At 40.6% G+C, this 23731-nt stretch overlaps 1 protein-coding gene across 1 annotated transcript in view; it reads right to left on the reverse strand.

Moving 5' to 3' along the window:
- Positions 1-12838: 12838 nt before the first annotated feature.
- The window catches only part of LOC115113170 (AT-rich interactive domain-containing protein 5B-like), an 82154-nt gene continuing 71261 nt past the window's right edge, over positions 12839-23731 (reverse strand). The window contains exons 9-10 of the mRNA XM_029640479.2: positions 18189-18402; positions 12839-18046 (exon numbers count right to left, since the gene is read on the reverse strand). Coding sequence (XP_029496339.1) covers positions 16124-18046; positions 18189-18402 — 2137 coding nt within the window. The 3' untranslated portion in view covers positions 12839-16123. The remainder of the gene's footprint in view (positions 18047-18188; positions 18403-23731) is intronic.

Genomic DNA, 23731 nt, shown 5'->3' on the forward strand with positions numbered 1-23731 from the left:
CTTTTCACAAGATAAAATGTTCCATCACATTCCATAATCATTCCATTTTAATGTAAGCATTAGATTTTAGCCTCTGTATCAAAATACATCATTTTAATAAATCATAATAAAGGTTATACTTAGATTCATGGAAGTGAATCTAATTTCCTTCATAATCATCAAACTAAAGCTCAAATCTACAATCAAAGTAGTAAGTAAACAAAATCAACCTATAAAACCAAAGACACTTTCAAACCCTTCATTCTGGGTTGTACAATACAACTTGCAAAACCCTGGCTTAAGACCTTCACTTCATACAGTTACACATATGCTTCATTACACAATTTAATTTATGGATTCTGGCAATTACATTTCAGCTCAAGCTTAATTCGCGAGTGGTACAGTGGGGCAAAAAAAGTATTTAGTCAGCCACCAATTGTGCAAGTTCTCCCACTTAAAAAGATGAGAGAGACCTGTAATTTTCATCATAGGTACACTTCAACTATGACAGACAAAATGCCAGGTGGGACGCTAGCGTTATTTCATATAGAATTCACGGTATCACAATTCCAGTGGGTGATAATTTTACATACACTAAGATGACTGCGCCTTTAAACAGCTTGGACAATTCCAGAAAATTATGTCATGGCTTTAGAAGCTTCTGATAGGCTAATTGACATCATTTGAGTCAATTGCGGGTGTACCTGTGGATGTATTTGAAGGCCTACCTTCAAACTCAGTGCCTCTTTGATTGACATCATGGGAAAACCTAAAGAAATCAGCAAAGACCTCCAATTTTTTTGTAGACCTCCAATTTCCAAACGCCTGAAAGTACCACGTATATCTGTACAAACAATAGTTTGCAAGTATAAACACCATGGGACCATGCAGCCATCATACTTCTCAGGAAGGAGACGCGTTCTGTCTCCAAAAGTTTAACGTTCTTTGGGCCGAAAAGTGCAATCAATCCCAGAACAACAGCAAAGGGCCTTGTGAAGATGCTGGAGGAAACAGGTACCAAAGTATCTATATCCACAGTAAAACGAGTCCTATATCGACATAACCTGAAAGGCCTCTCAGCGAGGAAGAAGCCACTGCTTCAAAACCGCCATAAAAATGCCAGACTACGGTTTGCAACTGTACATGGGGACAAAGATCGTACTTTTTGGAGAAATGTCCCCTGGTCTGATGAAACAAAAATATAACTGTTTGGCCATAATGACCATCGTTATGTTTGGAGGAAAATGGGGGAGGCTTGCAAGCTGAAGAACACCATCCCAACCGTGAAGCACGGGGGTGGCAGCATCATATTGTGGGGGTACGTTGCTGCTGGAGGGACTGGTGCACTTCACAAAATAGATGAGGCAGGCAAATTATGTGGATATATTGAAGCAACATCCCAAGACATCAGTCAGGAAGTTAAAGCTTGGTCGCAAATGGGTCTTACGAATGGACAATGACCCCAAGCATACTTCCAAAGTTGTGGCAAAATGGCTTAAGGACAACAAAGTAAAGGTATTGGAGTGGCCATCACAAAGCCCTGACCTCAATCCCATAGAACATTTGTGGGCAGAACTGAAAAAGCGTATGCGAGCAAGGAGGCCTACAAACCTGACTCAGTTACACCAGCTCTGTCAGGAGGAATGGCAGAGCTGGTGTAACCCAACTTATTGTGGGAAGCTTGTGGAAGTCTAACCGAAACGTTTGACCCAAGTTAAACAAGTTAAAGGCAATGCTACCCAATACTAATTGAGTGTATGTAAACTTCTGACCCACTGGGAATGTGATGAAAGAAATAAAAGCTGAAATAAATAATTGTCTCTACTATTATTCTGACATTTCACATTCTTAAAATAAAGTGGTGATCCTAACTGACCTAAGACAAATGCATTTTACTAGGATTAAATGTTAGGAATTGTGAAAAACTGAGTTAAAATGTATTTGGCTAAGGTGCATGTAAACTTCCGACTTCAACTGTATACTTGAATCTGCTTCAATTCTGTACACAGTTCCATGCAATGGAAACAGATTATTGATTTAGATGACATTACCTTCTTACTTAAATCATTTGTGCTACCCAAACTATAGAATTGAGTAATAATAGTTGGAAATTGTCAAAAATGTCTCTTCAATTATTCATACCTCTCAAAATTTTCCACAGTGTCCCCTACAGCCTGTTTGAGTTCAGTTAGTACTGGCTGCTATCTATTGTTCCGCAGGAAACGTATCTCTAACCCAAACACCAGATGGCGGCCTCTAATTTAATATCAGTCCCAATGCTCAATCCCTCTGTTCGTCATTTGACCTTATATTGAAATATTTATTCTTCAAATTACTAAGACTTTGCATTATTAGAGTGCTATCTGAAAGCCACTAATATTATCATTCACGTTGTTACTTTTACTAGTCTCCCTATCTGTTTCCGTCAACTAGGACTCCCTTCTTCCCAAAAGGAAGACCTTCTCAATCTCTTCTTCTAATACACTCTGTTCACTCTCAAACAATGTTCTGCTTTCCCCCCTATTGCAAGGTTCAAAAACAAAATAAACATGATACCTTTCTCCATATTGGAAGGCATTGTTTTGATTTTAGTATACCCTAACAATGTTACTCTATATATTCACAGTTTTGTTGGATATTCCCTTTCTGCTTCACACTTATTAAATGTCTATTATTTTAATATTAACATGTGATGCGCTGAATTGATAAAATACATCGGCCAATTCAGAAGGGAAGAGAAACTTTGGAGGGAGCTTCCTTTTTTAACTTCTTGGTGACAGGGGGGCAGTATTGAGTAGCTTGGATGAAGAAGGTGCCCAGAGTAAACTGCCTGCTACTCTGTCCCAGATGTTAATATATGCATATTATTAGTAGTATTGGATATAAAACACTCTGACGTTTCTAAAACTGTTTGAATGATGTCTGTGAGTATAACAGGACTCATATGGCAGGCGAAAACTTGAGAAAAATCCAACCAGGAAATGGGAAATCTGAGGTTTGTAGTTTTTCAACTCTTTGCCATTCCAATATACAGTGTAAATGGGGTCATATTGCACTTCCTAAGGCTTCCACTAGATGTCAACAGTCTTTATAACTTTGTTTCGGGCTTCTACTATGAAGGGAGAGAGAATGAGAGCTGATTGAGTCAGGTGTCTGGCAGAGTGCCACAACTCAATCATCAAGTTTGCGGACGACACAACAGTGGTAGGCTTGATTATCAACAACGACGAGACGGCCTACAGGGAGGAGGTGAGGGCCCTCGGAGTGTGGTGTCAGGAAAATAACCTCACACTCAACGTCAACAAAACTAAGGAGATGATTGTGGACTTCAGGAAACAGCAGAGGGAACACCCCCCTATCCACATCGATGGAACAGTAGTGGAGAGGGTAGCAAGTTTTAAGTTCCTCGGCATACACATCACAGACAAACTGAATTGGTCCACCCACACAGACAGCATCGTGAAGAAGGCGCAGCAGCGCCTCTTCAACCTCAGGAGGCTGAAGAAATTCGGCTTGTCACCAAAAGCACTCACAAACTTCTACAGATGCACAATCGAGAGCATCCTGTTGGGCTGTATCACCGCCTGGTACGGCAACTGCTCCGCCCACAACCGTAAGGCTCTCCAGAGGGTAGTGAGGTCTGCACAACGCATCACCGGGGGCAAACTACCTGCCCTCCAGGACACCTACACCACCCGATGTTACAGGAAGACCATAAAGATCATCAAGGACAACAACCACCCGAGCCACTGCCTGTTCACCCCGCTATCATCCAGAAGGCGAGGTCAGTACAGGTGCATCAAAGCTGGGACCGAGAGACTGAAAAACAGCTTCTATCTCAAGGCCATCAGACTGTTAAACAGCCACCACTAACATTGAGTGGCTGCTGCCAACACACTGACTCAACTCCAGCCACTGGAGAAATGATGTAGAAATGATGTAAAATATATCACTAGCCACTTTAAACAATGCTACCTAATATAATGTTTACATACCCTACATTATTCATCTCATATGTATACGTATATACTGTACTCTATATCATCTACTGCATCTTTATGTAATACATGTATCACTAGCCACTTTAACTATGGCACTTTGTTTACATACTCATCTCATATGTATATACTGTACTCGATACCATCTACTGTATCTTGCCTATGCCACTCTGTACCATCACTCATTCATATATCTTTATGTACATATTCTTTATCCCCTTACACTTGTGTGTATAAGACAGTAGTTTTGGAATTGTTAGTTAGATTACTTGTTGGTTATTACTGCATTGTCGGAACTAGAAGCACAAGCATTTCGCTACACTCGCATTAACATCTGCTAACCATGTGTATGTGACAAATAAAATTTTATTTGATGCGCGGTCACGAGAGAGTTAACTCTCGTTCCATTGCTTTTCTACAGACAATGGAATTCTCAGGTTGGAACATTATTGAACATTTATGATAAAAACATCCTAAAGATTGATTGTATACTTAGTTTGACAAGTTTCTACGACCTGTAATATAACTTGTTGAACTTTTTGTCCGACGTTCGGCTGGACCTGAACGCGCGTTTGGATTTGTTTACGAAACGCCCTAACAAAAGAAGCTATTTGGACATAAATGATGAACTTTATCAAACAAATCAAACATTTCTTGTGGAACTGGGATTCCTGGGAGTGCAGTCTGATGAAGGTCATCAAAGGTACGTGAATATTTATAATGCTATTTCTGACTAATGTTGACTACACAATATGGCGGATATCTTTTTGACTGCTTTGTTGTCAGGCTGTACTCAGATTATTGCATGGTTTGCTTTTTCCGTAACGTAAAAAAAAAAAATCTGACACAGCGGTTGCATTAAGGAGAAGTATATCTCTAATTCCATGTATAACACTTGTATTTTCATCAACATTTATGATGAGTATTTCTGTAAATTGATGTGGCTCTCTGCACAATCACCACATGTTTTAGAACTACTGAACGCAACGTGCCAATGTAAAATGCGATTTTTTGATATAAGTATGCACTTTAGCGAACAAAACATATATTTATTGTGTAACAAGAAGTCCTATGAGTGTTATCTGATGAAGATCATCAAAGATTAGTGATTCATTTGATCTCTATTGGTGCTTTTTGTGACTCCTCTCTTTGGCTGGAAAAATGGCTGTGTTTTTCTGTGACTTGGTGGTGACCTAACATAATTGTTTGTGGTGCTTTCGCTGTAAAGCCTTTTTGATATCAGACACTGTGGCTGGATTAACGAGAATTGTATCTTTAAAATGGTGTAAAATACTTGTATGCTTGAGGAATTTTAATTATAAGATTTTTGTTGTTTTGAATTTGGCGCCCTGCACTTTCACTGGCTGTTGGCGAGGTGGGACGCTACCGTCCCACATATCGAAGAAAGGTTAAGGTAGCTCTTGAGTCTAGAGTCTGTTTCTGGGATCAACTTTCACAATACCTGGGCTGGCGCTGTCTAGATGGTGTGCTCTGTAAACTCTCGTAATCCATTATGCATTCATACATTGTTACTTTATCAAATCTAGTAATCCATTATACTATTCATTTATCTTAATACTTTTTACACCACTTACGTGGTGTGGGTGTGCAAGTTGTATATTATTATTATTTATATTGTTACTTTTTCAAATCTCTAGTAACCCATTGTGTTCTTCACATGTTACTTTATCTCTAGTAACCCATTACACTTCCTTTACACTAGTGTTCTCTAGTAACAGCATATTCAGGAATAGTACTTTCTTCTTTTACATCTCCACATACATAACGTTATACTGTCAAACTCCACTGATGAGTCATGTTATCCCTGTTATCTCTAATGAGTCATGTTATCCTTGTTATCTCTAAATGAGTCATGTTACCTTCTGAGACATGTTATCCTTATTACTAATGAGCCATTTTATCCTCGTTGACATGTTATCCTTGATTGAGATCCTGAGACATGTTATCCTCTACCTGTGGATTCGACTGGTGGTGGTGGACCTAGGTATTTACATCCCCCCCCATGTGCATCTACAATAATTATTTTGTTACATCCTATGCACCATATGTATCTTAAACAGTTCTCTTGCTGCTTCTTTCTATACATATAAATCACCCGGTGCTCAATAACACTCGTGCTTGTAGTCCCAGACTACGGTGGACGGAATCTCTCGATAACCTTAGATAACATTATAGATCGAAAAATCTCAGTTCTCAGCTCACACAGAACTGGTTGGGGTATTAATTAACCCCTTTCACACGTGAGCTAGTCCCCTGATAGCTCTCATTCACTCTGTAATTAATAGCTCAATTTCAATAATCTTATTATCCAAATTTAAATCTAATTGTTATCCAAATTTCAAATTAGATTAACACGTCCTTTCCACACTCACGCAACTTTCACATCCACATTCACTTAATGTTATTCCCAAACACACTCTGTAATCTCCCTTATTACCCATGCACATCTATGCACCATATGTATCTTTCACATACATATATAATAACACCACTTGCTATTAGTAGTGGCTGCAGACCATGTAGACACTTGTCTTGTAAATGCCTACAGACAGCTGTCAGTGGGGGCTTTCCATGGTACCGTTACGCCCTCATGCTAGTCTTCTCATAAGACTAGTGAATAGCCTTATAGAGATAAGACTATGGGTCCCTTTTATGCATTACTCACCTTCATTTTATTGGTTTTATCATTTATTTTGTTTTTATACAGATTCATTTAAATTGACTTACTGAAATTCAGAAGACATGTCCCTTAATTGTTCATGGATGATGTGTTTCCTCCTGGGCACCTCGCAGAAAGGATCTGGTCTGGGCGGGTTTCGTCGTCTTTTGGTCAGACGGGAATTTCCATCATGCTTCATAAAATGCGCCAACGGTTTTTCTCGCAGACCCTCACTGGAAAACTACGAAGGCAGAATCACTAATCTACTTCATGAAGCCAAATTGTTGTGGAAAATCTACACAGGGACACTTGAAGTTGATCTTAACCTCATAGTCCTCCCCATCCCGTATGCGGGCTACAGCCTCGTGACTACAGCCTCAAGCTCATTACCATAACGCAACGTTAGCGATTTCTAAAAATCGCAAATGAAATGAAATAAATATGCCTGCTCTCAAGCTTATCCTTTTCTTAACAACACTGTCATCTCAGATTTTCAAAATATGCTTTTGAACCAGAGAAAATCAATCATTTGTGTAAGAGTGTTGATAGCTAGCTTAGCATTTAGCGTAGCATTTAGCACGCAACATATTCACAAAAACCAGCAAAGGAATCAAATAAAATAATTTACCTTTGAAGAACTTCAGATGTTTCAATGAGGAGACTCTCAGTTACATAGCAGATGTCCAGTTTTTCCTGAAAGATTCTTTGTGTAGGACAAATTGCTCCGTTTTGTTACTATGCATTTGGCTACCGAAACTAACCGAAAATTCAGTCACCTACACGTCAAACTTTTTTCCGAATTAACTCCATAATATCGACTGAAACATGGCAAACGTTGTTTGAATCAATCCTCAAGGTGTTTTGTCATATATCTCTTCATTGAAATGCCGTTCCTGGAAGCATGCTTTGTTCTCAGAATCGCATGGAAAAATACCAGTAGCTGAGTTTTGCGCACCAATTTCCACGCAGGACACCGTGCGGACACTTGGCAATTGTAGTCTCTTATGGTCAATCTTCCAATGATATGCCTGCAAATACGTCACAATGCTCCAGACCCCTTGGGGAAACGATAGAAAGGGTCCGTTCATTCCTGTCGCATTCACAGCCATATAAGGAGATCATGGAAAACGTAGCTTCGGAAATCCTGTTCATTTCCTGGTTGCTGAAACATCTTGGTTTTGCCTGAAGGTTTTGTTCTAGGGCACTCACAGTGAAAATCTTTGCAGTTCTGGAAACGTCAGAGTGTTTTCTTTCCAAAGCTATCAATTCCATGCATAGTCGAGCATCTTTTCGTGACAAAATATTGCGCTTAAAACGGGCACGTCTTTTTATCCAAAAATGAAATAATGCCCCTAGAGGACTATGAGGTTAAATTAATCATTGTTTATTAACAGTTCCAACAAACTTGATGCACCATAGTGAACGTCAGTGAGGAGCACTCTCGGGGCAGTCCCGTTAGATCTCTTATATACTGGTTACAGACACATTACATAGGCATAGTTCATAGGATTGGTTCCGGCACGTGTCTGGCACCATCTCCTATATCTTAACTTATAGAACATATTCTAGGCATTCTGCCAGATGGTCCTGAGGGGGTCATGCCACCCCTTCATATCTTTACCAAGCACAGGAAGGAACCAAGGATTACATTATGACACTAAGACAAGATTAACATTTTCAAGGCTGTCTCTTCACAAGATAACATTTTCCATCACACTGGGTTACAATTACCAGACAGTCAACCACAGAAACAACTTTGTTGATCCTCACACAGGATATCACACACAACACATTGAAAGAGTGTAGCAGAAAATAAAGAGGCAGGTCTGGAGGCTAAGGGGCAATTGGACCGAAAAAGGTTTAAAGAAGCATTGCTTCATAGAAAGGAGTACTCTCTCAACTCTTCAAAGACATTCGATTAGTATATCAACTGTAAGATTTTCACTCTTAGCATGCACCCCCTAGAGGAAATAGAGCGGGGAGAACACAGTGCGGGGTACTTTGCCACGTCAATTGAAATAGCAGTCAATACCTTCCCTTTAAATGCATGCAACCCCTGCAAGCTGATTTCAAAACTTGATCCTCCAGAAAGTGGAGAGCATTAAAAAAGCCATGTTCGACAGGATTACCAACACAGACTGACGAGCTCAAATGGACAGAAGTCCTCTATATGGCAGACTATCAAAACTCATCTCTCGGCATGTCCAACCCACTCATTACCTCAGCCAATCATGGCTAGTGGGAAGGTTGCTGTCTTTTTTTGTAGCTTAACCAACCATGCTCATAATTTAACAATTTTATTCATGTTTACAGATGGCATGCAAGTTTGTTATTAAGGCACATGAAAGTTCACATGTTTGAGAAGGCATTTTTGCCAAAAAATGCATTTGGATAAAAAAAACATGTTTTACTTTCAAACGTCTCTCCTGTGAAGTCGTGACTTGCGACATACGCCCAGTTTCCTGAATCGGGTTACAAATGTGACTGGCAATATAAATCATCAATATATATATATAAGACAGATCCCGTTTGAGTGTTTGTTTAACAGCCTGCTGATTCCATGAGCATCAAGCCTCACACAACGATATGTCAAGTAAACAATTTCACAAATTCGGCTGTTTAAATTCGTTGATTTGCTGTAATAAAGGCTTTTTATCATTAGAACAGCTTCTCTAGCAGTGCGGCTTGACAGGGTCATGTTTCAGATGACGCATAGCTCTCGACCTTCGCATCTCCTGAGTCCGTACGGGAGTTGCAGCGATGGGACAGCACTCTACCAATTGGATATCACAAAAATATTTTAGAAAAATGGGGTAATATATATATATATATATATATATATATATATATATATATATATATATATATATAAAGAACACCTTCTCTGATATTATTGATAATTTATTTAGTCTTGTTGACACTGTTCCAAATTGTCCCCAAAATTATATTTATAATAATGCTCAATTTTCTTGATCTCCTTCTTATTGTTATTATTATTATTATCATACTGTAGGTAATGTCATTATCATTAGTAGGCTTAGTATAGCAGCCTTGTATAACCACCATTGAGCTGTAGGCCTAAGAGGGCATCCTGTTTAGTCTTAATACCGTAACTTACTTCGGCCTATATTTCAATACTTATATAGGCTACTATATCAGTCATTCATTCGTTAATGTCATCACACAGCATGCGAGTGATTCAAGCATTTTAGTTTTAAAATAAAATAACGTGAGCCTTGGATAATAAAGTGGAAATTGCATTCACGAATGAAAGTGATTGTTTTTAGTCTTTGCTGTATAATAAAGGCTTGACAAAATAAAAATGCTACGACAGACTCTCTTGTACGCTTAGAATTTATTTAGTGTCTTTTACATAGTTCCAAACAGTCAAAAAATGTATATTGTAATCTATACAGCATCTGTTTGGCACACATACTATGCACGCAGCGCTTGCTCCTTACCCTCCTTCTTGATCTCCAGTAGTTTCCATAGGTCAAATGTCTTCCACAGATCTGACTTTCCCTTTACTTCCTGAGCAACCAGTAAACATTCCCCTGTTTCGAGCGAGTTTATTTGTCACTTCCTCTGCATCCATTTTGCTGTCATGTGTTACGGTGTTCAGAGTTTGTTATAACCAATTTATTGATGTGAATATGATATGCTTTAGGTCAGGCCATATTGGTCATGTGCATGTGATGCATACATGTGGCACGTAAATAGAGCAAGGGTTGAGGGAATAGGGAATATTTTTCCTAAACAAATGAGGGATTTCGATAACAGAACTTTTCAGTTAGAAATGGCTGTAATTATGTTCAGCAACATAACACGATAAACATTTTGATGTTCTGTGGTGGTCGCTGCACCAGGGAGGAGATAGACACAATGGATGCTAGTCACTCACTGTTTTTATTTTTTTTAACACAGTCTGAGCAAGTCTGAGCCTGGCCTGGCATAATCAAATCAAGTCGGACTTCCTCTAGTCATTTGTTTGTCTTAATTATTTAATCAAACAGTGTGCTTAAAGCATCAGAAAAGCTCAGTGAATATCGTTGTTTTGATGCAAAGGATTTGTGAATATGTGGAAAAATACACATAAGTTTTGGGGGGACGAATTGATTGGTTGAAAGAACAGATGCCTCTTGGTCAACCAATATTTTTTGTTCTCCATTGGGACAGCACTAAATGTTAAAATACCTATCACCTGACACATTTAGTAATGACAGCATTTGCTTTCCAAACTGTATGTTTTTTGCACGATTGAATTTTGAGATTTGGAAAAGGCAAATGACAGCTGTAACCAACCATAGGCATATAATCCATATATGGCAGTTCCCATTCAAGTCAAGACTGGCAGCCATTGCTAGTGTACCCATGAGTTTAAGAGTCAAATTGCCAGGTTTAGAGGTTCCAAAACCCTTTGATGGATTATATGTCTATGACCACAACACAACAAGCTGTTCCACAGACAGGAGAAGCAGGATGGGAGTAGGGAAAAAGATGTGCTGCTGATACAGGGATGGTGTGTTGCCTTGGCAAACAAAGTCTTGTTTGCTACAATATCTTACTTGTATGGTCACTGTGGGGACGACATCATCAATGCACTTATTGAAGTAGCCAATGACTGTGTGGTGTACTCCTCAATGCCATCGGAAGAATCCCAAAACATATTCCAGTCTGTGCTAGCTAAACAGTCCTGTAGCTTAACCTCTGCTTCATCTGACCACATTTTTTATTGACCGAGTCACTGGTCCTTCCTGCTTTAATTGTTGCTTGTATTCAGGAATCAGGAGGATATATTTATGGTCAGAATTGCCAAATGGAGGGCGAGGGAGAGCTTTGTACGCGTCTCTGTGTGGAGTAAAGGTGATCTAGAGTTTTTTTCCCTCTGGTTGAACATTTAACACGCTGATAGAAATTTGGTCAAACGGATTTAAGTTTCCCTGCATTAAAGTCCCTGGCCAGTAGGAGCAATGCCTCTGGATAAGCGTTTTCCTGTTTGCTTATGGCAGAATACAGTTCATTGAGTGCGGTCTTAGTGCCGGCATCGGTCTGTGGTGGTATGTAGACATCTACGAAAAATACAGATGAAAACTCTCTAGGTAGATAGTGTGGTTTTCAGCTTATCATGAGATACTCTACCTCAGGCGAGCAAAACATTGAAAATCCAGGTGAAAGCTATGATCCCTTATTGATGTCAACTGTAAATCCACTTCAATCAGTGTAGATGAAGGGGAGGAGACAGGTTAAAGAATGATTTTTAATCCTTAAGACAATTGAAACATGGATTGTGTATGTGTGGCATTCAGAGGTTGAATGAACAAGACAAAATATTTAAGTGCCTTTTGACACCTTGTAGAGACCTACCTTTAGTGGTGGTGAGAGATCTAGAATATCTCTCAACTGAAAACATGTTACAAGTCATTATACAACTACTATAAATGGGAACACAAACCTTTGAATTATTAGCAACCTTCCGTTCCAGACATACTGTCAGCAAATTGCACAGTGATTAAGACTTAAGACATTGAGTTAAGACTCAACACTGGCAAAATGCCTGCAATATCCCCTGAAATACCGGTAGCTGTCAATATAAAGGAAACATTTGAGTAAATGAGCAATACAAAGTATATTGAAAGTAGGTGCTTACACACAGGTGTGGTTCTTGAGTTTATTAAGCAATGAACATCCCATCATGCTTACTTTTATGTATAAAAACGCCCAGTTGCCCATTATTTTGGCTACCATGGCTTGAAGAAGATATTGCTGTGACTTTGAAAGAGTGGTCTCAAAGAAGCATAGGGGATTTAATGTCTGTGTGTGTCAATCACCAGATCTCAACCCAATTGAACATGTATGGGAGATCCTGGAGTAGCACCTGAGACAGCCTTTTTCACCACCATCAACAAAACACCAAATTATGGAATTTCTCATGAAAGAATGGTGTCGCATCCCTCCAATAAGAGTTCCAGACACTTTCTGGCTGCTCGCGATGTGACAATGCCCTATTAAGATACTTTATGTTGGTGTCTCCTTTATTTTGGCAGTTACCTGTACCTTTGTAGTTGGGTCTATATGACATTTCAATATTTCATCATGGGTCTTCTTAGAAAATGAGTTATATTTTCCAACCTCACCCATCTCTAGTATAGTACCACCACAATTAAGGGGAGAAAGACATTCGTTGATAGTAAAATATTTTAATTAAATATACAGAGGATCATATAATACAAAATGTTTTTCTTCTTGTTTGCCAGCTAAATGATTGGTAAACAGATGGCACATCGTATCAAAAACACGTTAAAGATGAACAGTATGGAAACAATGTGGGAAAACAAGCAAATAAAAAGTGTCCTACAAATAGTGTTCAGATCTAATATAGTAAGGTGACCTTTGACACATCTAGATTGTGTAAGCAGCTTTATGCATTTATACTATTTACAGATTATAACAACATATAACACATGATAAGACTATCAGAAGTCAACAGTATTTACATTATTATTTACAGAAGATGTCAGACAGAGAAATATGCCAGAGAATAGTTTTGAATGTTAAGGAGCCTAAACAGTAGTTACTAAAGCTGCTGAAGCAAACATGACATTCAGAACATGTAATTGTAAATGAATGTTTAACTTAAGTGTCTGCTAAATCTCTTCTGATTGGCTTCAAGACAAAATTAAATGGCTATGTGTTACCTATATTTCATATGTCCCAAATACCCATTAAAACAGTTCTGATGGTTGTAAACCCAGACCAGGTGCTATTAGTCCTGAGGCACTACAGGGTTCCTTTTGATCACTGAGCCTGGCTGTGGCACATAAATCTATTCTAGTAGCCATTCTCTACACCAGTGCTTAACTATGCCTTTGCTAAACATTAACTATGATACTATACATTTACAGTCCAATGAGTTTGCACTGCAATGTGATGATGGAATGGGAACCTTATAACTGTAGTGCTGCAACCAGTAATCAAAGATTAAGAAAGGCACATATTCACAAAGCAATAATCTACAAGACACATTTTTATTTATCATACAGTATGCTGTTGAACGAAGGAGGCTGAGTAAACAGCCATACAAGAATAAGTGATTTTTCAGAGCTACAATGTGTCAAGATAAGTGCTGTCAGATGTCACAGTAGGCAGCATCAGTGACTCAAATGTTAAGCGTAGTACAAATACTTTCTGTTCAATATATTAATGTATCTGGGTCACCTTCCCATCTCTCAGGGGTCAACAAAACATTTTGAGAGAATGTTCCTGACAAGCGATACGACTCGCCTTAAAAAACGGATGAAAAACGTCAAATGTGGTTTCTTCACAGCTTGGGTGTTCTGATGAAAATGAGCTTTTATCTACAGTACCAGTCAAAAGTTTGGACACACCTACTCATTCAAGGGTTTTTCTTTATTTTTTTACTATTTTCTACATTGTAGAATAATAGTGAAGACATCAAAACTATGCAAATAACACATATATAATCATGTAGTAACCAAAAAAGTGTTAAACAAATATATATATATTTTTGATTCTTCAAAGTAGCCACCCTTTGCATTGATGACAGCTTTGCACACTCCTGGCATTCTCTCAACCAGCTTCACCTGGAATGATTTTTCAACAGTCTTTCGACAGTCAAGTGCTGAGCACTTGTTGGCTGCTTTTCCTTCGCTATGCGGTCCAACTCATCCCAAACCATCTCAATTGGGTTGAGGTTAGGTGATTGTGGAGACCAGGTCATCTGATGCAGCATTCTATCACTCTCCTTGGTCAAACAGCTCTTACACAGCCTGGAGGTGTGTTGGGTCATTGTCCTGTTGAAAAACAAAATGATAGTCCCACTAAGCGCAAACCAGATGGGATGGAGTATCGCTGCAGAATGCTGTGGTAGCCATGCTGGTTAAGTGTGCCTTGACAGTGTCACCAGAAAAGCACCATCACACCTCCTCCTCCATGCTTTGCGGTGGGAACTACACATGCAGAGATCATCCGTTCACCTACTCTGCGTCTCACAAAGATACATTGGTTGGAACCAAAAATGTCAAATTTGGACTCATCAGACCAAAGGACAGATTTCCACTGGTCTAATCTCCATTGCTTGTGTTTTTTGGCCCAAATAAGTCTCTTTTCTTATTGGTGTCCTTTAGTAGTGGTTTCTTGCAGCAATTCGACCATGAAGGCCTGATTCACACAGTCTCCTCTGAACAGTTGATGTTGAGATGTCTGTTACTTAAACTCTGTGAAGCATTAATTTGAGGTGCAGTTAACTCTAATGAACTCTTGGTCATCCTTTCCTGAGGCGGTCCTCATGAGAGCCAGTTTCATCATAGTGCTTGATGGTTTTTGCGACTGCACTTGAAGAAACTTTCTTGAAATTTAAAGAAAGTTCTTGACATTTTCCAGATAGACTACTTAGTAATGATGGACTGTCGTTTCTCTTTGCTTATTTGAGCTGTTCCTGCCATAATATGGACTTGGTCTTATATCAAACTCCACTATTTAACTTTTAACAAGGCACACCTGTTATTTGAAATGCATTCCATGTGACTACCTCTTGAAGCTGGTTGAGAGAATGCCAAGCGTGTGCAAAGCTGTCATCAAGGCAAAGGGTGGCTACTTTGAAGAATAAAAAAAAAAACATATTTTGATTTGTTTAACACTTTTTTTGGTTACTACATGATTCCATATGTGTTATTTCACAGTTTTGATATCTTCACTATTATTCTACAATGTAGAAAATAGTAAAAATAAAGAAAAACCCTGGAATGAGTAGTTGTATCCACATTTTTGACTGGTACTGTACATACAATACCTCAGGGCCTTGTGGTTTTGTACAGCACCGTGGTTTAACACAGTAATTCCTAAGAATACAGGTGTAGTTGACTTATACATGAACAGAAACAGGCCAAAGCACCACACTAGAGAGCTCTAAAAAGATATTAAAAACTTGATTGAAGGTGGAGTAGCCTAATGCTTAACAGCTGCATTAACTTTTCCAATGGCAAACTTTGCGTAAAGAGTCTATTTTAGATAGGCCCCTCATGTTTTTTTTAGTGTTTCAACCTGATAAAATCCCCAGAACACATTTGGAGGATGAGGTTGTTGCATTGCAGTGATGTAGTCCATCCCTTTGGAGACCCAGCAAATCTGATTATCCCCCGACATGCATGCCAATGGCTTTTCTCTGTCTCCTGTCCCTCCACACTTAAAGATAGTAAGAACCTGACTGTTGAGCGAGAGAAAGGACCTGGTTGGTGAACACAAACACTACAGAGTGCAAATTGAGACAAGGTAACTTAAGTGGTGATACAGCACAGTGCAAAAACAAACAAAAAATACAAAAAAATGTAACTGTGTGCCTGACTAAATCCACCAGCTACAGTTAACCAGTGTTGTCATGCTTACTGAATAATAGAACACTAGATCCACTGTCCCAGGTAGACAGTTAAGCTCCATGTGGGTTTGTCTGTTAGAGTCTGGTGCTGGGGTGCATGGAGGACAGCTGTGGGTGGGTAAGGGTGGACAGGGGGTACAGGTGGTGCAGGAGGTCCCCGTACAGGGCCGTCCCCCCAGGGTGCCTGTAGAAGTGATGAGGGCTGGGCTGTGAGGCCATCAGCTGCCTCTGTAGCATCATGGAGTGGAAGGCTAGTGGAGGGACCAGGGGGGACACAGCTGTCTGGCTCTTCAGGTACTGGAGGTTGTGATGGAGGGCATCCTGCATCCCGGGGTACATCCCTGGGTAGAAGGGTGTGTGGGGAGGGTAGGTGTGGCCCTCAGGAATGTGGAGGTGGATGGCGTGCGCCGGTTCAGCTGGTTTGAGCTCCTCCCCCTGTGGGTCGCCCCTGCGGACAGAGCCGGCGGGGTGCATGGGGGTCACCACTCGCACCTTGCGGTCTGGCACCCCCTCATTCTCTAATTCCCCCAGGCTTCTCTTACTGGGTCTGGAGGCACTGACAGTCTCAGCGTGGCTTTTAGGGTTGAAGAAGGGCTGAGGGGGGTCTGGGCTTTGTTTGGGGGTAGATATAGTCATGGGGAGGACTCTGCATGCTTTGGGGTGATAGTCTAAACTCTGATGCATCATGGGATATGGGAGGCCACAGAAAGAGGGCTTTGTGAAAGACATTCTTTGAGTGACAGGCTTGGAAATACTGAAATCTCGGGGTTCCTCATCCAATGGTCTATCCCCATGTGTTTGTGTCCTCTCAGAGAAGTGGGGAGCTCTGTAAGCCAACCCTTCTCTGTCAGGATTGTTTAAGCTGAAGCCCTCGCTGCTCTGACATTCCACGATAAAATGTCCCTGTTTGTCTCTGTTGGGATAATTGGCCATTCGCTCTTGGCTCAGACAGTTCTCTGTCTGCCGGTAGAGGTTGTGTAGGTGAGGGGAGGAGTAGCAGTCGCCTGCAAAGCCTGGTGGTGCCTGACTGGGATGCTGCTGCATCCGTGTCTCTCCTGCATTCTCCACTCCATCCTGGTGCTCAGTCCTGTGGAGGTAGGGGTGCCAGGGTGGGTTGAGCCGGGGCTGGAAGTGGCTCACTCTGCAAGTGAAAGGCTCAGACAGATCCCCCAGAGGACTCCTCTCTTGCTGGGGTTTGACGCTTTGGGCATGCTGGATGACAGAAGGCCTGAAGACAGGAGCCATCTCTGGGCTGTCCGGGATGGAGTCCTGCCTCAGTTTCACTACCTCCTCTACGCAGCTGTCGCTTACATCACCCCCACTGACTGATGGAGTGGGAGTAGGAAGATGAGGGGAACTGAATGAGTAATGACTTGTCTCACAGACTTGGGAGAGGAGCTTCTTCTTGGCTAGTGGGGACATGACCCCCAGGTTGTCCTTGGAGTATGCTGTTGGCGTGTGCACGTGACACTGATTTATCTCTTTGTTTTTACTGGGGGAGTCCTGTTTGTCTGTGAGTGGCTCTGTAGAGTATAGCTGCAGTGGGGGTGGGCTCTGCTTACACATGGGCAACACCTTACCCACCCTCCCACCATGTCCATAACTGTGACTGTCTGTGTCTTTAGCTACCGGCGTGTCAGGTGTGCTTGGGTCAGCTAGACTGCTATACCTAGGCTTACTGTTGTTGTTGTCCCAGTTGTGTGGATATGGGGTCTTAGAGAGGGTTCCATCGGCTTGGTCCCTTTGCTCAGGGTTGAATGTGTCTGATTGTGGCTGGCTGGGATGTCTCCACTCGGGCTGTGGACACAGATCACTGTGGAGCACAGGTGTGGCTCGGTGGCAGTCTGTGTTGGGGGGATTCAGGCAGGACACTTCCTCCTGGCTCAATGTCTCCTCTTTCTTCAGGGTGTGTTGTAACTCTTCTTCAGGCTCATTTCTGGAAAGAGGATCCTGCTTCATCACTGCAGGCTCCTGGTTCTCCTCTTTCTCCTCAGATACCTTAGTGGGAAGACATGCCATACTGTTATTCAATACATATACATGATGCATGTGTGACATTGGCATATGTTATCTTTCTAGGAAAGAGTGTGTGTGAACGAGAGAGTGTGAGACAGACGGACAGAAAATGAGTAGGACTGACCTGTGAGAGCTCCTGGCTTTTTGCTGCGTCGTCGCTCTCTCTCTCCTTCCTGGCCACCTGTCTCTGGTTTAGTCCACCTTTAGGTCGTTTCGCTGTGACCCCTTTGGGTTTGGCACCCCCCTCTTGGGCCCCATGCTCCTGTTTTTTGGGTTTGGCTGAGGGGAGGGGTTTGTCCTTCTCTCCTTTGGTGTACCTCTCATAGGGTAGGAGGAGCCTGGAAAGGTCAGAGGGGAAGAGACAGAGTTAACCTTAACCTGAAACAAAGTTAAGGCTATAAATGTATCACCTCTTAGGAATGCTGTTACACACCCTGCCCATGTAGCTGCAATGAAACATGTCAAAAAATCAACACATTTTTAAAGATGAACAACTACGCGGTCTCTCATAAGTGGTGCTAGGAATAAAACTGCAAAGTTTAATAAATGTATAAGAATTTCCTCACACACGATTACCTCTGCATGTGTTTATTGGGTGTCGAAATTTCAGGTTTGTGATCTTTTTCAAGACATGACAGTCAATAATGAAAAGGTCCAACTTATATTGTAAGAGGACATTCACTCTAGGAAGTAATATCTAGATAAACCAGAGATGCTAGGCCTACAACTGTGGCATAGACAAAGACACGTAACTTGAATTACATCTGAAATTCAGAAAATAACTTTCAACCTTAATTTTGACACTTGACTGACCAGAGTACACTGGTGGTGGGCTTGAGTCAGTTAGTATAGACTATGCATGCTTCAACACAGAGCTGGTATGTGCTGAGAGAGCTGGGGAGCCAACTAACACCTGGCATAGGGCCAGGAGATGAGGCAAGGCTGAGGCCCCCAGTTAGGGTGTGTTAATCTTTACATCACATTACCAGGGAAACAGTTAACACACTACAGCTGCTAGAGTAACTAAAACAACATCCATTCTGACTGAGCTGTGCTGTTGATGAGACTACAGTGTGGGTTCTGACACCATGGGGGTTATTATCACCAAGGTCTTATCAAATGTGTGAAACAATATAAGGACGGATGAAAATGTTGAGGAAAAACATATGGCATACTCTAGGTTAAACACCACAAAACATTACAGTATCAAATATCGAAAATAGGTACCAGCCAGTGATGAAATGTTCAATATTATTTTGGAAATTCTCGCCTCACCCATTCCTTTGTGAGGCTAGCTTCCATGATAGCAATCCAAATGCTATTAGGAAACAACTTAGGCATGAACACGTTCTCATGTGTGCACATTAAGTAGTTGCTCAATTCCCTTTTTAAGGGACTTTGTGGTAGAACAAACAAGGAATCATTAGTGGTTCGCTTGTTCACAAACAGAAATGCCTTTAATGTACCAGTGCAGTCAAAAACGTAATATTCCTGTGTTTTAAATATACACTCTATTTCCACACTATGAGGTTGGAATAATACTGTGAAATGTTGAAAATTATGATAATGTGTTTGAAAAGACCACTTGAAATTTCAGTCTGTTTTGGTGGGATGGTGTTTTGGCCTGCCAGCTGACATCACGACACTCGCCAGAGGTAGCGCACGACACTTGCACCCCTTGAAGCAGGGCAGAATTGTCTCAATGAGCTATTTCTTTTGTTATTTAACTAGGCAAGTCAGTTAAGAACAAATTCTTATTTATAATGACGGCCTACCCCGGTCAAACCCTAACCTGGACGATGTTGGGCCAATTGGGCGCCGCCCAATCATGGCCGGTTGTGGTACAGCCGGGAGTCGAACCCGGGTCTGTCGTGACACCTCTAGCACTGAGATGCAGTGCCTTAGACCGCTGTGCCACTCGGCAGCCCATACTGTATGAGCTAACACTCATACAGTATAAATAGTAATAACAGAGCAATGTTTTTTAAAAGGCTGAAATGTATACACATTTTCCTAATATCGGAGACTTGTTTTATTGAGTTTTTACCTGAAATTGCAGTAACAGCCTGTTACATTCTGAAATTGTTACAGTAGCTGCTGGCTTCACTGAGCCATGTAAAACTATGGAAGCCCATCCCCACCACCAAACACATGTCACATTTCAGAGGTGGCACCACAGGTCCCTGAGTGGTGGAGGGTACATTTTTTTTCTGGGGCTCAGAGTTTTACCCGATCGCGTAGTAACCTAAACAACTCCGGACCCTAGGTGTAGCATACAACATAGTAATAAATCAGCTGTAAAAAACAAACATTTTATATGGGCTATGATGGGACCAGATCATTTTTATAATCAGGTAAAAAAAACGGGCCCTAGGGAGGATGAAAACATTAAAAATCTTCACACAGACAGAGACAACAACTGCAATTGGACAAAAACTAACTGGGCCGAGGTCGCTGTATGCAGGGTGGTTATCGTGCAGGCCTTCTGCATCTGTAATTAAAAAGATACTGTGTGAGTATGTCATCACTGTTGATCGACTTAATTCCAATAATTTTGGATTAAAAAGGCGAATATAAACCACACTTGATCACACTCACATTTTCTCAGTACACAAATAAATGGGCCCATTTTAAGCTATAAAAACAGAGCTTAGGCTATAAAAACATGACGTTACGTTTCCCCTGGCCAGGCCCAGATGGGATCAGAATGCATAGGCTTCTCTAGGCTACCTGCAGATGTGGTTGTTATCAGGAGGCTACAGTTGATCAGACTAATTGTGCACGTTGACAAATCATGAGGCATTTTATTTTTTGGTAGCGGGTATGGCCTTCCATATAAAACAGCTTGTTGTGGTGAATTCACTTATACCCACGGTTTCAGTCGCAATTTGCTTTTACCACATGATGTTTTGCATGATATTGAAAAAAATGAAGCCTAGTTTGGGGGTCAATCGTACATTTTTGATAGATTAACGTTAATTGATGAAGACATGCTGTTAGCAACTCTGTGCTTTTGTATTGAAGCTAAAATGTAATGTCTGCACATACAGCACCAGTCAAAAGTTTGGACACCTATTCATTCAAAGGATTTTCTCTATTTTTACTATTTTCTACATTGTAGAATAATAGTGAAGACATAAACTATGAAATAATGCCAAGAGTATGCAAAGTTGTCATCAAGGCAAAATATTTTGATTTGTTTAACACTTTTTTTGGTTACTACATGATTCCATATGTGTTATTTCAGAATTTTGATGTCTTCACTATTATTCTACAATGTAGAAAATAGTTTTTTTTTTATAAAAAAAAATGGAATGAGTAGGTGTGTTGTGAATTGTTGCATTATTCAAGAGTGTAATATGGTTTGGTTGCATTATTCAATAGTGTGATATGTTTTAGAAGAACATTTTCTGTCATTGTTGAATATTTTGTGCTTACTGTGATATTTACGGTCAATTTGAGCTGTGGACCAAACATGTTGCGTTGCCAGCCACAATGTAAGGCAAGGATGTAATGTGAATTGAAAAGTAGAATTATCTTTCACCACCCTGCTCCTCAGACTCTCCTTTACACAGTATCTTGTAATGGGAATAGAGCCTAAGAAAGAGAGTTCCAAACCTCTCTGCCAATAACATCTAGTTTTCAGTTTTCCCCTCCCACTCAGACCACTCCCTGACACTTCTAGAAAAATTCTTGCTTTAGAAATTGCTCTTTTATTTGAAAACAATCACAATAAGGTACTTCATTTTTACAGAGAAATTTGATACTGAGATAAAAATGGCTGCATTGGTTCAAGCGGCTCAGTGGGATTTCTCAGAACCAAACTGCTGGCAGCAGAAGCAGTAAAACTACATTTCATACAGCTGGCACCGGGCCCCAGGCCAAGAAAGGAAATGTACGATTAAATGTGACTTATTTGAAAGAGGGAGAAGGAGAAAATAGAGACGGCGAGAGAGAGAAGAAAGACAGATGTTAATGGAGTGAAAAAATTATTCACCATAAACCACTGCACCATTGAGAAATAATGTGATGAACTCGACGTGACTTACTGTATAAATAGAGTAAGGAAAATAGGGAGCAATTTCATATACACTCACATTTCAAGTCTGCAAAGATACTGTACCATCTGCTGTAAGAATGAACACCATGCCCTTCTGTGTTTGGCGTCTAGCAATACCAATTACAAATCAGTATCTATCAGCAGACATGGGATGACAATGAAATAATCCTGCATTGTGTTTTAGGAGCTAGGCTACAGACGAAGACACAAAGTTCTATTGGATCAATTCACACCTGGGGGGGGGGAGGGCTTACTGTTTAGAGTTAGAATAATAGAATACACAAAGTGCAATTTCGAAATTTAGTTTTGCATCTGCAGTTTTTCTATTGTCATGTCAGTCACTAACAGTCAGTCAATTAGCTCAAGTCAGCTATTTTTTTTTCGCTTAGGGCCCCCAAAAGGCTAGGGATGGCTCTGACTGCAAGTGTGGATATGGATGTGGGTATGCAAACGCACGAGCGAATGCGGTCTCTCATGACGAAACCCAATTTTTTTTTGCGGCCCCCGACCCCATCAAAGTTGCCCTGCCCTACATTCATTCTCCAGAATGCCACTGAGAGGTGAGGGTACCGTCCATACTGGTGTGCTTGTCACATCTCAGTGGAACATTCTCCTTTAAATCCATGTCACATCACAATTGTTCAACTCAATATTCCAGATAGTCTTTTATGTTATTTATTTTTGGAAATGAAAAAAAAAAGTAACACTGTTCTTTTAGCACAGCAGGATTATTTTCTGCTTCTCTGTTGCTGAACAGTTAACTATGAAAACTCACATTATAAATAGCACCCAGTGACTCTGTAAAAGACCGATAATAAGTACAGGGAGAGCATATAACATTCTCCTGATCACATAATACAGCAATGATAATACAATATGACTTATGTAAGTAGTAATTTCCTGAAAGCAGGGGGCCGGGTAGGGTGTGCAATCGAGAGGCCATGAAAGGAATTCAGTCCACATGTGAAGGCAGCAGGGAGGCTCTTTGCACAGTGATAGGTTACATTTATGTAAATATAGGGCTTTCTCTTATATAAATCCTTGGTTGAGTTCAAAGCAGGAAATGCCTCTCAGGAACACTTCTCGTAATGAATATCACAGGCAATATCAAAATCAAATGCAACATACTTTCCTGCACACCAGAGGGCAGAATGAGCACAACATGACATGGAAAAGTCAATGAGGGAATTACTCAATGAGGGAAGGAGAGCTTACATTTCTGTGAGGTCAATAAATACTTAACTTCCGCTCATGGCTATTCATCATTGAGCCTTTACATGAGCAGCCATTTTCTATGATGTTCACGGTAGATTTGAGTACGTAACCTATCCACTTAATAAAAAATAAAAAAGTTCAATAGGCAAAGGAGACAGACAGTGATTTCTCTAGCATATTGGAATGTAATTAGGCTAAAGACATTTCTTAGTATAATATATTGTTGTGAGATTGTTTAGAAATCAATACAATTGTAATTCAGTGACATAGTCATGTCTGTCCCATTAAAATAATGCACTTACATGCCAAACAAGCAAATAGGTTTTTATCAACAATTAGCTGGTCTGTCGTCTGAGTTAAAGGGGATTTACCTGTGGAATCCAAGAAATGCC

Source organism: Oncorhynchus nerka, linkage group LG28 (genome assembly GCF_034236695.1).
Source record: "Oncorhynchus nerka isolate Pitt River linkage group LG28, Oner_Uvic_2.0, whole genome shotgun sequence".
Lineage (NCBI taxonomy): Eukaryota > Metazoa > Chordata > Actinopteri > Salmoniformes > Salmonidae > Oncorhynchus > Oncorhynchus nerka.